The sequence below is a fragment of the Pipistrellus kuhlii genome, unplaced genomic scaffold (genome assembly GCF_014108245.1).
Source record: "Pipistrellus kuhlii isolate mPipKuh1 unplaced genomic scaffold, mPipKuh1.p scaffold_m20_p_3, whole genome shotgun sequence".
Lineage (NCBI taxonomy): Eukaryota > Metazoa > Chordata > Mammalia > Chiroptera > Vespertilionidae > Pipistrellus > Pipistrellus kuhlii.
This window is the reverse complement of record NW_023425529.1, coordinates 173,511,732-173,527,193: the sequence shown is the minus strand read 5'-3', so window position 1 is coordinate 173,527,193 and position 15,462 is coordinate 173,511,732. Positions and strand designations below refer to the sequence as shown.

At 38.8% G+C, this 15,462-nt stretch overlaps 1 protein-coding gene across 1 annotated transcript; it reads right to left on the bottom strand.

The window, feature by feature from the left end:
* Positions 1 to 2,418: 2,418 nt before the first annotated feature.
* Positions 2,419 to 14,167, bottom strand: SARAF (store-operated calcium entry associated regulatory factor). The gene is made up of 6 exons (XM_036458278.2): positions 13,875 to 14,167; positions 11,895 to 12,073; positions 8,639 to 9,044; positions 6,155 to 6,284; positions 4,837 to 4,988; positions 2,419 to 3,216 (listed from the first exon to the last, which is right to left on the bottom strand). The coding sequence occupies exons 1-6, from the start codon at positions 13,972 to 13,974 to the stop codon at positions 3,191 to 3,193; spliced, it is 993 nt and encodes a 330-aa protein (XP_036314171.1). The 5' UTR covers positions 13,975 to 14,167; the 3' UTR covers positions 2,419 to 3,190.
* Positions 14,168 to 15,462: the final 1,295 nt, after the last annotated feature.

Sequence of the window (15,462 nt, the reverse complement as noted above, 5' to 3'; positions counted from 1 at the left end):
AGAACCCCAGCCCCACTAGCAACAGAATTTCACCCACCCAACCCTCCAGCAACAAAATGGGTAGGAAGAAGTAATATTTGCCACCTTTCTGTAAGGAGCTCAGAACAGTAAGACCTACACTGAAAAGGTAATTACAGTGCAACATACTGTGTACAATGGTAAAAGTGTGTACCATGTGTTACGGAAGAGCAATAGATAAATTTAAGCCAGTCTTGCCCTAGCCAGTTTAGCTCAGTGAATAGAGCGTCCGCCTTTGGATTGAAGCATCCAAAGGGTTCCGTTCTGGTTAAGGGCACATGCCTGGCTTGCAGGCTCGATCCCCAGTAGGGGGCGTGCAGGAGGCAGCTGATCAGCGATTCTCATCATTGATGTTTCTATATATCTCTCTCCCTCTCCCTTCCTTTCGGAAATCAATATATACAGTAGGTCTTCAGGTTACATCGGAGATCCGATTTTAGCCATAAGTCGGAACCCACCTACATAAGCACCTACATCACTCACATGAAGCACCAACACAGCAGTAATGAAGTGAAACAGTAAAAAAAAAAAAAAAAAAAAAAAAAAAAAAAAAAAAAAAAAAAAAAAAATTTAAAAGCAAGATAACAATTCCTGACCTTTATTTGTGGTAAATAATAAAAAACATAATGCATATATGTACATACGTCGAAATGACGTAACCTTTTTTTATATATAAATAAGAGGGAGATAGCGATGTAACCACGAAACGACATAGGTCGAGTCCGACTTAACCTGAGGACTGTCTATTTTTTTAAAAAACTTAGGACAGCCTTGGGGGATAGGAATCAGAATGGTAGAGATCAAGGAGCTGCAGAGGGAACCATGCCCAGAACTAGAGTAGCATAACTAGCTAAAAAATAAAAATCTCATCCTTCCATCCAAAATGTTCTGCTGAATCCTTGAGTAAAACTTACCTTAGCTCCCTTTCACCTCTCTACTTTCTCCTTTTCATGCCTTCCCAGTCACACCGAGCTCCCAACTGAAGGACTTCCCTGGGCCATCAATTCTCCAAGGGAGCCCAGTCAAACTGTCTTTTCATCTCCAAGTCTTGGATTTTGAAGGTAATACCTCAGAATCTTTTCCATAAATAACAAGGAAGTATAAACATATAGGGGAGGGGGGTGAGGAGAGGATATTACCGTATTTTTCGGACCATAAGACGCACCAGTTTTTAGAGAAGGGAAATGAAGAAAAAAAGATTCTGAAACAAATAGTGTCCTAAAATATTTTATGTGCATTAAAACCCAACATCACAGTCATAAACACATGTAATCAACCCTGTAAAGTAAACAGCAGCATTTAGAACCATTTTAAAGCCGGGCAAGCACACAGAGACCACACAGAGCCGGGCAAGTAAAAAAACTTTTTTTTTTAAGTATATGTGAAAGGCTATATTTGGACCATAAGACGCAGGGACTTTTTCCCCCCACTTCTGGGGGAAAAAAGTGCGTCTTATGGTCCGAAAAATACGGTAAATTAAGCCCTACACGCTCAGCTTCTTTCCTTATCTTCCCTCCAGGCAGACTCTGAAAGAGCATCAAAGAATACCCTAGGGTTCCTGAGAGGAGTCCAAGTCACCAATTTCGCTAACTCTGTATTCACTCATTATTTTCCTATGATCCCAGTGATTTACAATAACATATTCAAAAACAGAAATCTGAGCAGTGTTTTAAGAACAGCAAATTTAATGTGCAGATCACTATTATCAGCCCAATTTATAACAGTTCTAAATTAAAATTTTTCACTTTGCTCTCCAAGTAAAACCTATTCAATGCAAGATTATCAATTCCTGTAGCAAAAAAAAAAGTAAGAATAAGCAAATGGGGGACGGGGGAGGCAATAAGCTGGATTTTCTTTTATTGCACATCTTTCTACTAAAAAAAAAAAAATAGGATAAGGATTTATTGCAATAAACCTGAGGAAAAATTGTTTCCTCTGTAACATAAATAAAAATTTCTACCAAGTTTTACTGATGAAAAAAGGATAGCTCTATTCACAGTACTCTTCCAACTACTCCCTAAATCACATTTTAAAGTCTAAATAAGGGTTTGTTTCTAAATGGTTCCTAAAAAGTAAAAATGAGACTTTAAGGTTACAGCTTCAGACAGACTGTGCAACCTTTGGAAGCTGGGAGATTTAATTGTTTCTCTCTCTCTCTCTTTTTTTTTTTTTTTTTTTTTTAAGCAATTTTTAGCAGAGGCTTCCTTCCACAATTTCCAAATTACTTGTTTGAGAACATTTACCAAATGTCTGGTAACTAAGGCTAGATTTCCATGGGAAATTACTGTTTAGTGGGTTAGAATGTCTGCATGAAGCAATTTTGGGGGAAATGGTACAAAGGTAACATCAGTTTGTGTCTAAAGCAGGTAAAAAGAGTAAGAATAAAAACCCTTGTTTTTGTTTTTGTCACTTTAATGTAAGACTGAAACTGCTACAACAATATTTGAGGTTCCACACAGAAATGCATGCTCTGGCTATTAAAGACTTTGGTTGAAGCATTTGGACTTCACTTCTTGAGAAATGAATAAGGAGATTTCAAGAATTTTTATCAGCACACAATTAGTCACAACAAACTTCTAGATACTTATTTTTTTCCTACCTTTTCCTAACAAAGGTAATTCTCAACAGAACCCCACCACCATGGGAAGGATTCAAAGCTCCTGAACTCAAAGTGATCAATTCCCACAAATTAGTATAATAGTTCGAATCCCACAAGTTAGTATAGTAGTTCAAAGCTTGGTTTAAATATTTGAAAACAGCAAACACCAAATATATTACTGTTTCTATGAGGTTATGAATCATGAACAAAAACCAGATTGAAATTTTATATACTCAATGTCTGTTGGTATAAAGCTTTCTTTCTTAATGCTTCTCATGGCATCAGTTTTTAGAAATTAAACAATACATTTTCAGCAATCTACAGTAATCATCACTTTCAAAAACTATAACACCTGCATGTTACACTAATAGAATTTTCTACATAAGTATTTTGTCACAATATCAACTCTTAGTTTCACTAAATGATAAAATACAAAAAGCTACACAAGACAAAACACCACAGAATGTTTTAATATTTCCCCTTCCCAGTTGTTAGCTGGTAGCACTTTTTAAGAGAAAGTGATGAAAAATCAGGAATTTTGCATCCAGTGTTTGACTTCAACTTTTTGCTTTCTTATCGTCTTTTGGTACCGCCATATCCTAAATGAGAAGAGTAAAATTTATATTATTTTTTAAATGCACTAGAATCGCTTATAAAATTACAACATAATACATAATACATTTTATTGCTAGCAAGTGAATAAAAGAGACATGCGGAAAGGAATGTGAGCCCTGATGGAAGAGGGCTATGCACAATCAAGTGCAGGTCCTCCCCAAAACAGCCCTCCCACCATCCTTTCACCAAGTCCTCTCAAGTTGCTTGCAGCGAATAACCTTTAGTCCAGTAAATCAAAGATGTAGTTTATGTTGGGGTCAATGTGGTTCAGGCAATACTCAAAGTCTAAGCCAAAAAGCAGGGAAGCCAATGGAGCCCAAGCCATGTTCTACCACCTCTCACAACTCCAGGGATCCATAGAAATAATGTGGGAGAGTTTCGGACTTTCCAATGGCCACGTGCTACCAGATTACAAAATGATAGTGTTCCTACCTGAAACGTCTCTTGATTTTTTTCAGGTTTTCTTTAAGTTATTTGGTAATGTTTTATGATTTTCTCCATATAAGTCCCTTACATTTCTAATTGATACTTAATGGTTTTTATAATTTTTGTTCCCACTGAGAATGAGTTTTCTTTTGTTATGTCCCAATTATAACCTTAGTATCTAACTTCACAGGTTAGTTTTGCTTGTTTTTAAACGTGTATATTTATAAATATGAATGTTATAATCCTACCATATATATTCTTTTGTGCCTAGTTTCTTTCTTTCTATTTGGCAAACGTACCCACATTATTGGATACAACTATGTATTCATTCTCTCTGTTGCACAGTAGTCCATAGTATGAATAATTTAATTTATTTGCCATTTCATTGCTGATGGGTAGTCCAGTAAGAGGCTATTATGAATAGGGATGCTATGAACATTCCTGTACTTATCTATTGGTATACAAGCATATGCATTTCTGTTACTATAAATCTGAGAGTGAAAAGAATTTTTATCAGCACATTAGTTATATTAGTTTAATTAGTTAATGCCAGTTTTTCAAAGTGATTGTATTAATTTATATTCACAGCAGCATTAGAATTCCACTCTTACATTTCAAATCATATTTAAATATATTCTGCCAATTTTAAGAATGAATCATTGTTCTATAACTTCCCCCTGCTGAAGAAGACACTCGATACACAGCATTCCATTATTGCCTCATTACCTATCACTTCCCATTCTCTGCTAATTAGCTGGATGTTTAACTCCAAATAGTTGTTTTTAAATCTTTGCTTTTGGCAAAATGTCCTCTTAGCAACTGTAACATTATAATCAAAATCTTGAAAATTACTTAAAATATGGCTCAATTTTTATTGAGTTTTACTGAACTTTAAAAGTTCAAGTTTCTCCTTTTCTCTAGATATCACAGAACTAAGCAAATATGGAAACCAATGTCTAGGAAGGTTTCAGTTAAAACCGTGGTTAGTGGCAGAAGTTTAAATCAAATCTTTGTTTGATTTTTAAAGAACATTTAGAAGTGCATGAAAAGAATGAATTTGAATTATATTTTAACTTCAGTTAATTGTGCTATTAATATTTCTGGTGTTTATACCAAATAAAACCATGATTGCTAAATATAGTTAATCATCTTCTGAACTTCTAAATTTTTGCTCTTACCTGATGCTGTTCTGGTTTTTGTCTCTGAACTTGAACATGCTGAGTAGTTACGGGAGTCTCCACAACGCGGGGAGTAAGCACGGCTGTTTCCTGTGCTGAAGTATGAGGGATAAGATGGGTGGTGCCATGAGTCTGAAAAGGGTGTTGCTCCCCTATAAAAACAAAAAGTGTATCAAGTATTTTTCTTGTGCCTTTAATTTTTAAATACCTTCCTATTCCTACACTATCAGATAAAAATCTTTATTGTGGCCGAAGCCGGTTTGGCTCAATGGATAGAGCGTTGGCTTGGGGACTGAAGGGTCCCGGGTTCAATTCCGGTCAAGGGCATGTACATTGGTTGCGGGCACATCCCCAGTAGGGGGTGTGCAAGAGGCAGCTGATTGATGAATCTCTCTCATGGATGTTTCTAGCTCTCTATCCCTCTCCCTTCCTCTCTGTGGAAATCAATAAAATATATATATATATATTTTTTTTAATCTTTATTGTGTTTTTTCTTCAATATTCTGGTACATTAGGATTACATGAATTAAATACTGTTTTATATTCTGATATTGTTATGGTCATTGCCATGGGGGAAGAAAATGAAAGGGAGAAACAGCTTTCTTTTTGAATTCAAACTTAAATAAAATCTAAACTTAAACTACCAATAATATTGAAGACATTCCAAAATCTGCCCCTAAGTTTCTTCTAACCTTACTTCTATCATTCTCCTACCAAACCAGAATTGCTAACAATTCCTCAAATATTGTTCTTTCCTGTCTAATTATTTTATCAGATGTCAAGTAAAATATTTTTCCTATCTCGTGTTATCTTTAAGAATGAGATAGGAACCCTAACCGGTTTGGCTCAGTGAATAGAGCATTGGCCTGGGGACAGAAGGGTCCCAGGTTCAATTCCAATCAAAGGCCATCTACCTTGGTTGCGGGCACATCCCCATTGGGGAATGTGCAGGAGGCAACTGATCGATGTTTCTAACTCACTATCCCTCTCCCCTCCTCTCTGTAAAAAGTCAATAAAATAAAATAAAAATAAATCATATATATATAGATAGATAGATAGATAGATAGATAGATATAATTTATTTTTTTTTTTTTAATGAATGACTTAGGAAGAAGAAATATAAGAAAATAACATACTACACAATACTGATCACGGCACATATAGTATACCTTTCCCCATCGCCAAAGAACCTGGTTTAATAAGGGTAATTCATCATAATTTATTTTCCTTATCAAATCCAGTCAAACTATAAGCAAAATAAAGAACTCTCTATAGAAAATTTGAATTAAAGACCAAGTGAGATAAATGCAAAGCATACCTATTGTTGCCAAACAAATATCCTAGTATTCCTCCAGTTCCCAAGCCAGTCCAGAAACCTGGTCCCGAATTTGTATTTCCTTGTTGCCCTGTGAAAGCACTGCTAAAACCGTAAGTTGCACCAGGCATTCCTAGAAATAAAAATTATTTATTAAGTATCCTTATTTAAACAAAACATAGCCTATAGAACCAAAGATAATGGGATATTTCAATGGGATACTTCATCTGTACTATTTTTTATTGTTGGCACTGTTACAGATGTCCCCCATGCCCCACTCCACTCAGCCTCCACCCCCTCCCCCAGCCCTTCGCCACATTGTCTGCAGCACTATTTTTTACTAGTACTCAGGCCTCAACCTATAAACAAGTTGCATTTAAAAAGTGTTTTAGCCGAAACCGGTTTGGCTCAGTGGTAGAGCGTCGGTCTGCAGACTGAAAGGTCCCAGGTTTGATTCTGGTCAGGGGCATGTACGTTGGTTGCGGGCACATCCCCGGTAGGGGGTGTGCAAGAGGCAGCTGGTCGATGTTTCTCTCTCATCGACGTTTCTAGCTCTCTATCCCTCTCCCTTTCTCTCTGTAAAAAATCAATAAAAATATATATATTTAAAAAGTGTTTTAGTAAAATATAGATTCATAACAATTTATTTTAGAATGAGGTGTCTTCCTATAAGGTCACATTTGTCCTGCTTAAGATGAGCTACTAGAAGATGACTCCCAGTTATCAGTTACTTCCCTTCTGCATCATGAACATTTCTAAAAGCACCAGGTATGCTTGAGTGTCTAATGGAGGAACCCAAGTGGAGGCAGCATCAGTTGGGAAGTCAGGTCTTAAAGGAACCAAAAAGGTGTCTTCTGCTCAGAGGACGTTTTTTTAAATTAATGTATAATATACATAAAGTATGCAAGCCAAATGTGTGAAATGTAATAAATTTATACATATGTACTTACACATGTAACTGCTACTCACATAAAACATTTCTAGCACACAGGCTTCCTCCTCGTGACCGTTCTCAATAGATACCCACCCACATCAGAGATAAGCCTTTCTCTGACTTTTTTCACCAAACTTTAGTTTTAGCCATACGTTCACTCTTTATAAATGGAATCATATGGTAGGTACCCGTTTGTGTCTGGTAAATCACGTCTATGAGAGTCAGTCTTACTATTGTATATATTAGGTTTTGGACTTTTAAAAAATAATGTGTGGTATTCCATTATGTTAAAAGAAAGCACAGTTTGTCTCATTCTAATGTTTCTGGACATCCCATTTATAGTTTTCAGTTACCATGCATAAACCTGCTATGAACATTCTTGTGCGTGTTATTTTGTGTATGTATACATGCATTTCTCTTAAGTATCACGGAATGTAACTGCTGGGTCATAGAGTAGGTGTACATTTAGGAGATACCATTCTAACTCCTACCAGCAAGTACTAGCTGACTACCCTCAGTTGATTACTTAGTATATTATGTTAGCCATTACTAGTATAGTGGTTAATAATGAATTCACTATGCTTTTAATCTGCATTTTTCAGATTAATAATGCTAAACACCTTTTCATTTTTTATTGGATATCTAGATATCCTCTTTATTATAACATATCTGTTCAAATCCTGTCCATTGTTAAAAGTGAATTTCTTAGATTTGTAGTTCTTTATATATTCTAGATATGTACCCTTTGTTAGATACATGTCTTATAAATATTTTCTCCAAGTATGTAGCTTGCCTTTTCACTCTTAATTTAAATAGTCTAATTTATACATCTTTTCTTTCATGGATAGTACTTTTTGGTGTTCTAAGATACTTTTGCCTATCCCAAAATCATGACAAATGTTTTCCTACAAAAAACAATATATATGCATATTTTCTCCTACATTTTTATCTAAAAACTAATTTTTTACCTTTTATGTTGAGATCTATAATACCTGAATAAATTTTTATGTATGGTGTGGGACAAGAGTTCAAGGTAAATGTTTAAAGCCCTAGCAGGTTTGGCTCAGTAGACAGAGCATCCGCCTGCGGACTGAAGGGTCCCAGGTTCTATTCCAGTCAAGGGTGCGTATCTCAGTTGCAGACTCCTCTCTGGCACGTGCAGGAGGCAACCAATCAGTGTTTCTTTCACATCAATATTTCTCTGTCTTTCCACCTCTCTTCTACTCTCTCTAAAAATCAATGCAACATCACCCTCAAGTGAAAATTTTTTTTTAAAGTTTTAAAAAGGTAAATGCTTTTTACCAAATCTGATCATATTTTTCTGATTAAGATGATTTATAATTTAATCACGAATCCTTAAAATGGTGATCACAAATATCATTATAGAGAAACACACACACAAAAAAAAAGATAAAAGAAGTTGAACGTAAAAAATAAAATGCAAAGACAAATCTGCTTAGTTTCCCTGTGGCAACCATTTTTCATTTCAGAAACTGCACAGGATTCATAGCTCACACCTACCCTACATAGTGCCCTTGCCTCAGCAAGCATACCTGTGAACCCTGACTTAAAGCCCGGAGGAGGGGGTCCTGCTGAGTTGGTGAATCCCTGAAAACCGGGAGCAAACGGAGGATTCTCGGAGTATGGTGGAGGAGAATCTTGACCACCACCAAGGAACAACTTATAAACTCCAAAGGCAATAGCAAGTAACACCACGATGGTAACCAGTCCACTGATGCCACTGGAACTGCTTTTATAATAATCAGAGAACTGGTTAAAGCCACTGTTTTTTCCAGACTCTCTCAATTTCTTCAGGCCAAGTTCCGTGTAATCTAAGTTATACTCCAAGCCACAGGAGCCTCTTAGTACATACTGGTCTTCAGAGGATTCATAGCCTTCACAGCTCACCACAGTTTTTCCAAATTTGTATGCAACATCCAAATCAGTCTTACATTCCCACTGTGAAGAAAAGAAGAAATAAGTTATTAGAACCAAAAGATTTTTTTTCACTTAATATATTATCATTTGGGTTACCTAACTGCCATAAAACTGCAAAATGAAGCAAAGAAATGATAAAGTTCTGAACAATAAATATTTCTGTGTTGGGAGGAGAGCAAGCTAGAGGCCTTGAAGATACTGGTGATGTTAATATTCTACCTCTTAAGTTTGGTGGTGGGTACCTAAGTGTTCATTTGATTATTATTCCTTCATCTTTACATTTAGATGTAAGGAATTATTTTGTACATATTAAGGATTCCCTAATTTACAAACTTTAAGCAAATTTTCTAAATTTGAACTTTTTACCACTATTGTTCAAGATGCTTTTAAAATAGGTTTTAAATGATGAGGCTCAAAAATCAGCATCATATATGAAGCTATGGTAACTACATACAGTATTAGAGATAGCATACAACCTTCTGAGAAAACTTTTGACACAAATGTTTTTAAAACCCTACACTAATGTTCCAGGGTCCAATCCTAAGTAATTCTCTTACATTTTTTTTAAAAAAGATATCTCAAAAAATGCAAAAAGAATCCACACTAGTCTCAAAATTTTCCACCTTAAAAAATAGCCTAAGTTAAATTAAATTCCAAACTATATTTTGAGCTAAATAAGTAACATGCCTCTTTTTAACAACATTTAAAGAGACACAAGCTAAAATAGATTTGATTGGTTCTATTACCTATCTGTAAGTTTTTCTGTAAGAGAAAGACAAATGATCTCTCAAACTTCAGGTACACTCTTTTATTTTTTTATAAAAGCTTTATTGAGATGCTAGAGGCCCGGAGCACGGATTCATGCACATTGAAAGTAAATTAATTAGAAGGTGGCTGGCAGGGCAGAAGTGGGCGAGAGACGGTCCAGATATGCCGTGGAACCAACCTCCCATGGTGTCTCCCCAGCCGGCTGTACCAGGGGCAGCGCCAGGGCTCGAAGGGCGTCTGCAGAGTAAGCAGAGTCCCTCCAGCAGGTAGGGTCCCTCAGCCTGGCCTGCGGGGATTGGGCTCCCTCCTCTCTGGTTCCAGAGTGCATCACATGAGAACCACTGCTGCCAAGTCACTGCAGCGCTGCAGCTCCTGCATTGAGGGTGAGCATCTGCCCCCTGGTGGTCAGTGTGCATGATACCTACCAGCCTGACCGCTCCCGGGCAGCCTTGGAGCATGGACTTGGCAGCTCCCAGGCAGCCCTGAAGCAAGGACTTGGCAGCTCCAGGGCAGCCTGGGAGCGGGGACTTGCTGGCTCCCGGGCGGCCAGGAGCAAATCCAAGGGGAAGAAGGCCTATTCTTGCAGAAATATCGTGCAACGGGCCTCTAGTTCTAAATATAAGTCCTCTATCAGATATTGCAAAAGCTTTCTCCCATTGTATAGGTTGTCTTTTCACTTTCTTAATGGTGTCCTTTGAAGACCAAAAGTTTTTAATTTGAATAATGCAATTTTTCTATTTTGGTGTCTTTGTTGATGCTACATTTTTTTTAAATAATTTTAATTGGAGGAAGATTTATAAGCTTGCTAATTCGGGTAAATAAAATAAGCAAAATCTCTTGGTATTTCATGTTAATTGTCACTTTCTTTCTAGTGTATATTAAAAATGGCTCTAATTATATTTACATTTTTGGAACTGAATATGAACTCTCTCTGAACTGCACAGACCACTGAGTTTTTATGTGGGGGGTTTTTTCCAATATATTTTCATTGATTTCAGAAAGGAAGGAAGAGGGAGAGAGAGATAGAAACATCAATGATGGACAGAATCACTGATCAGCCACGTCCGGCATGCCCCACATTGGGGATCAAGTCCGAAAACCAGGCAACATACCCCGAATGGGAATTGAACTGTGACCCCCCGGTCCACATACTATAAATAATTATCATGCTGCCAAAACCGGTTTGGTTCAATGGATAGAGCATCGACTTGAGGACTGAAAGGTCCCGGGTTCGATTCCGGTCAAGGGCATGTACCTTGGTTGCGGGCACATCCCCAGCTGGGGGTGTGCAAGAGGCAGCTGGTCGATAACTCTCTCTCTCATCGACGTTTCTAACTATCTCTCTCCCTTCCTCTCTGTACAAAAATCAATAAAATATATATTTTAAAAAAAATAATAATAATAATAATTATCATGCTGATGGAAGTGGCAATTATCAACACAAGTTTCTTGCAAATAACCAACTATCTTAAATTCTTTTGAAAGCAAGCAGCATACAAAGTAGAAATATATTAGTACTGATTTAAAATGAATTCATTCAATAAATTTCTAAAGAATAAATGTTGGAACTTCAAAAAGATGGTCCAGCCTAAGTATAATACAAAATGCCAGAGTCCCAAAGACAACAAATAAAGCCCACGGAAATGCTTTTGTTCAAGAGCAGCCACCCTCAGCTCCAAAGCAACTTTAGAATCAAGTGTATGAAGCACAAAAGGGACACATATATCCCATTTACAACCTACAATTCCTTATCACCTTAACTTTACTTCTTAAGGGCAGGTTGGTATTCCTTAAGAAATGACAAAAATGACACCCAGGAGAAATCCTCTACACCCTCCAAGTATGTGAAAAGCTTTGAAAATTTACTAACATCTTAGAGAAAATTATAGGACCATTACAATAAATATTTCCAGGCTTTAAAATCAGTTCATTTCTTTTGGAGCATGTTTCTTCCAGAGAATAAATGACTGATTTATGTCTTTATATTTTAGGTTAAACTGAGATTTTCTATATATGCTTCCGCAAAATATTGAATAATGTCCTAATAAACACTTTATTAAATAAAAATCCCATTTAGACGGACATCAATGTAATGAATATTACCTGTACATCGTAACCATCCCAGCCTTTGTTCTGGCACTGTATAACTTTTGGGATGTAAGTATCACATCCAGCTGTGCCTCCAACACATTTCAGCTGTGGAACTGGATCCAGCCTGCGGGAGGTGGTATAGCGATCATAGTGGAGGGTAAGAGCTTGTATATCCCGCAACAATATTCTGTCTGAAACATAAGAACACAGATAATCATATAGTAAATATCTTGCCAAACTTAGAAAATTAATCAAATAAAACTCTTTGAATGTTTTCATTAAATATTAAATATTTTGAAAAGTAAGGCTCTTTCTCGCCTTTTGAGGATGACTAAGAAAGAGATGAAACATTCTCCCAAAGCCATACCAACAACTTTCAGGCTTCTTGCACAAAATTCAGGTGGTCACACCTTTAAGGCCCCCTTCATCATTTCGGGATGGATACAGAAATAGAGGGCATAGGTACAAAAACATAAAAGGGATTCCAAACAACTGCATGACTCTTGAAAGCATGACCCTCTTTCCCCACCTGGTTCACAAAACACTAGCAACCATTCCCTTTGTGGCCTAACCAAAAAAGAAATATTTAAATATACCAAAACCAAGAACTACCCAAGCATACCTAAAGTCATTAAGTCACCCCCCAATAAAGTTCAAAGTTCAAAAGCAGTAATCATACACTAATAGCTTCCAATCAGCTTTTTGGTTCCCACTCTTGATTTAGAGCAGATAGACAGGAATTGCTAAAAATTATGAGGAAAGCCCTTAACATGGGATACAACCACCACAAAAACACTTTGGAGGAACGAGAGACTATACTGAGAGAAGAAAACTTTTAAAAAATGTTTTAAAGCTATGATATCCTCAAAGTTGTTAAAAAAAAAAACAAAAAAAAACCAAGAGCTCTTGGAAATTCAAATCAGGGCAACTGAGATGAAAAACTCAATAGTAACTATTAAAAGTTAAAGATAACAAAATTTCCTAGAAAACAGAGCAAAAAGATGGGAAGGGGGGGAGAGAAAATCTGCTTAAGTTCAAAAATATAGGCATTTCCTATCACCAAATCACAAATGCAATATTGGTACACTTCCCACGGGGCCTTAACATCTTGACTCCTTAGAACAAAAATGGAATTTTAAACATTTAAGCGTCGTACTTTAATTCCAATTTAACAGCACACATCATTTATTAAGTGGAAATCTGTATGTATGTGATATACATATATACACCATGTGCATATATTAATTACAATATTATTGACCCCACAAAAAATCGTTAATAACATATTAATAGTAATATAAAAGAACCTTTTTCCTAAAAAATCACTATCATGTTCCTTCACAAAAAAAAAAACAAAAAAAAACTGTAAGATGGAAATACTACTTAAATTCTAGAACATGGTGAAAAACAGTAAGAAGAGCTAGCGTAACGCCATGTGCTTCACTGTAATGGTCACAATAAGAAGCATGAGTTAAGCTCAAATCTATGCCCTGCTAACCTACCCGCAGGCTGGCTGAAACCCTGTCCCTTCAGTGTGACTCCGACGCGGCCGGTGTCCAGGGAACTGCCAGCCTTAGCAACAGGCAGCCATGACAACGGCCAGCGACACCAGGTAGTCATGACAACAGAGCGAGAAGCGCAGGTGTGCCTCGCGCTTTCCCCGCCAGACACCCGGATGTGGGCCGTGGCCCGAGCACAGTGACGCCGGACAAACTCTAGGCGTCCAGAGAAGGAAGGAAGGGGACGTTCAGAATCCAGAGTCGTTCGTCCCGTCCCACCAACTCCCCCAACAGTCCCCGCTCTCCCGTCGGAGGTCTGGGAAGAGAAAAGGCGCCGCGCAGGGCACCGATCAACAAACAGTGAAAGGGGAAGAAAATGAGGAATTAGGGCAGCAAAGCTCAAGGGAAGGAAAATGGTGTCGCCCGAGGGGCCTCCCGGAGCGGGCTCCCCGCGGTAGGAAGGAAGGGGCGAGCGAAGGGAGACAGCACTCACTGGGGTCGTTCCAGCCCAGGGCGGGGCCCGCCATCAGAAGCAAGAGGAGGCCGAGCAGAGGACTGCGTCCGTCCGCTCCGGGCCCCCCGGCCGCGGCCATGGCGCTGGGCGAAGGTGGTGCGCGGCCGCCAGGCACTCGCGGAGGGAACCGGGGCTGTGGAAACCCGCGCGCAGGTGCTCAGTGACGCCAGGAACTCCAGCCGCGGAGGAGGGAAGAGGTCCGTCCGCTGAGCCTCAGCCGCTGCGACGGTCCGCGCCGGCCTCACGTCACTGTCGCTGCTGCGCGCGCTCGCGGGGGAGCCTGGGTGGAAGCATCTGGCCCCGCCCCTCAGTGACAGGGCCCCGTCGTTGGGGGCGGAGCCAAACGGATGATGCAATGCTGTGGGCGGGGCCTAGAAGATGGCGTAGGTGCGGTGGTGGGAGTGAAACCATCCCAAGACAAAAATCTAGGAAAATCTCAATAACCTTCCCCAGGGACGCACCCAGCATAGCTCCTGGCCCATTATTCGCGTTCTGTTACTGTTTGCTACATTCAGAGAGAATTCGAGTGATAGGTGGCATGGAAATATAGTCTGCTTTTCAGCGGCTTAGAGCCTCCGTTGTGTGTGGTGGCAGTAATTTACAGAAGAGAAACTACTGCCCAAATAAAGAACTGGACAAAGAAAAGAGTTCTAAGAGTGCAGAGGCAACATCTTAGAGGTCTGACAGGCCTGTTTCTCTCATTGAACACACACACACACACACACACACACACACACACACACACACACATATATATATTGAACACCTAATATGTGTCAGCTACTGTTTTAGGCATGGAGGATACAGCCAAGGTCCCTGTACTCATGGATCTTATGTTGAAGTGGCAAAGGGACACAAAGCTAGGCAATCCTATATAATAAAAGGCTGACATGCAAATAGACCAAGCAGTGGAACAACTGGTCACTATGATGGCATTTCCGACTAGGGGGCAGACACTCAATGCAGGAGCTGTCCTTTGGTGATCGTGCGCTAGCACAGGGGGAGCGCAGCTCAGCCAAAAGCAGGGCTCACAGCTGGCAAGTGCAGCTGTGGTGGTGGGCTGAGGGGACCCCCTCAAGTGCACAAATGTTATATTAAAGAATCTAGTACAAACCAATGGACATAAAACTCTGGGGAGGGAGGGTGTGTATGGAAGGGAGGGGGGCAAAAAAATCAATAAAATATATTAAAAGAGAGAGAGAGAGAGAGAGAGAGAGAGAGAGAGAGAGAGAGAGAGAGAGAATCTAGTATAGCCGAAACCGGTTTGGTTCAGTGGATAGAGCGTCAGCCTGCAAACTGAAGGGTCCCGGGTTTGATTCCAGTCGGGGGCATGTGCCTTGGTTGTGGGCACATCCCCAGTAGGGGGTGTGCAGGAGGCAGCTGATCGATGCCGCTCTCTCATCAATGTTTCTAACTATCTCTCTCGCTTCCTCTCTGTAAAAAATCAATAAAATATATATTTTTAAAAAGAATCTAGTACAATTGTACTAAAAATCATTTTTTAAATGGGATATATGTATTTTGACTATGTTATTTTTAAGAATCCTTTCGGAAATATTGAATTATT

Excerpts from the sequence above, each read along its gene's own strand:
- SARAF (XM_036458278.2), bottom strand. The coding sequence starts at position 13,974 with ATGGCCGCGGCCGGGGGGCCCGGAGCGGACGGACGCAGTCCTCTGCTC. Across the intron at positions 9,045-11,894 it reads GGGATGGTTACGATGTACAG|TGGGAATGTAAGACTGATTT; the intron begins GTAATATTCATT and ends TTTTCTTCACAG. Across the intron at positions 6,285-8,638 it reads CTTTAAGTCAGGGTTCACAG|GAATGCCTGGTGCAACTTAC; the intron begins GTATGCTTGCTG and ends TTTTATTTCTAG.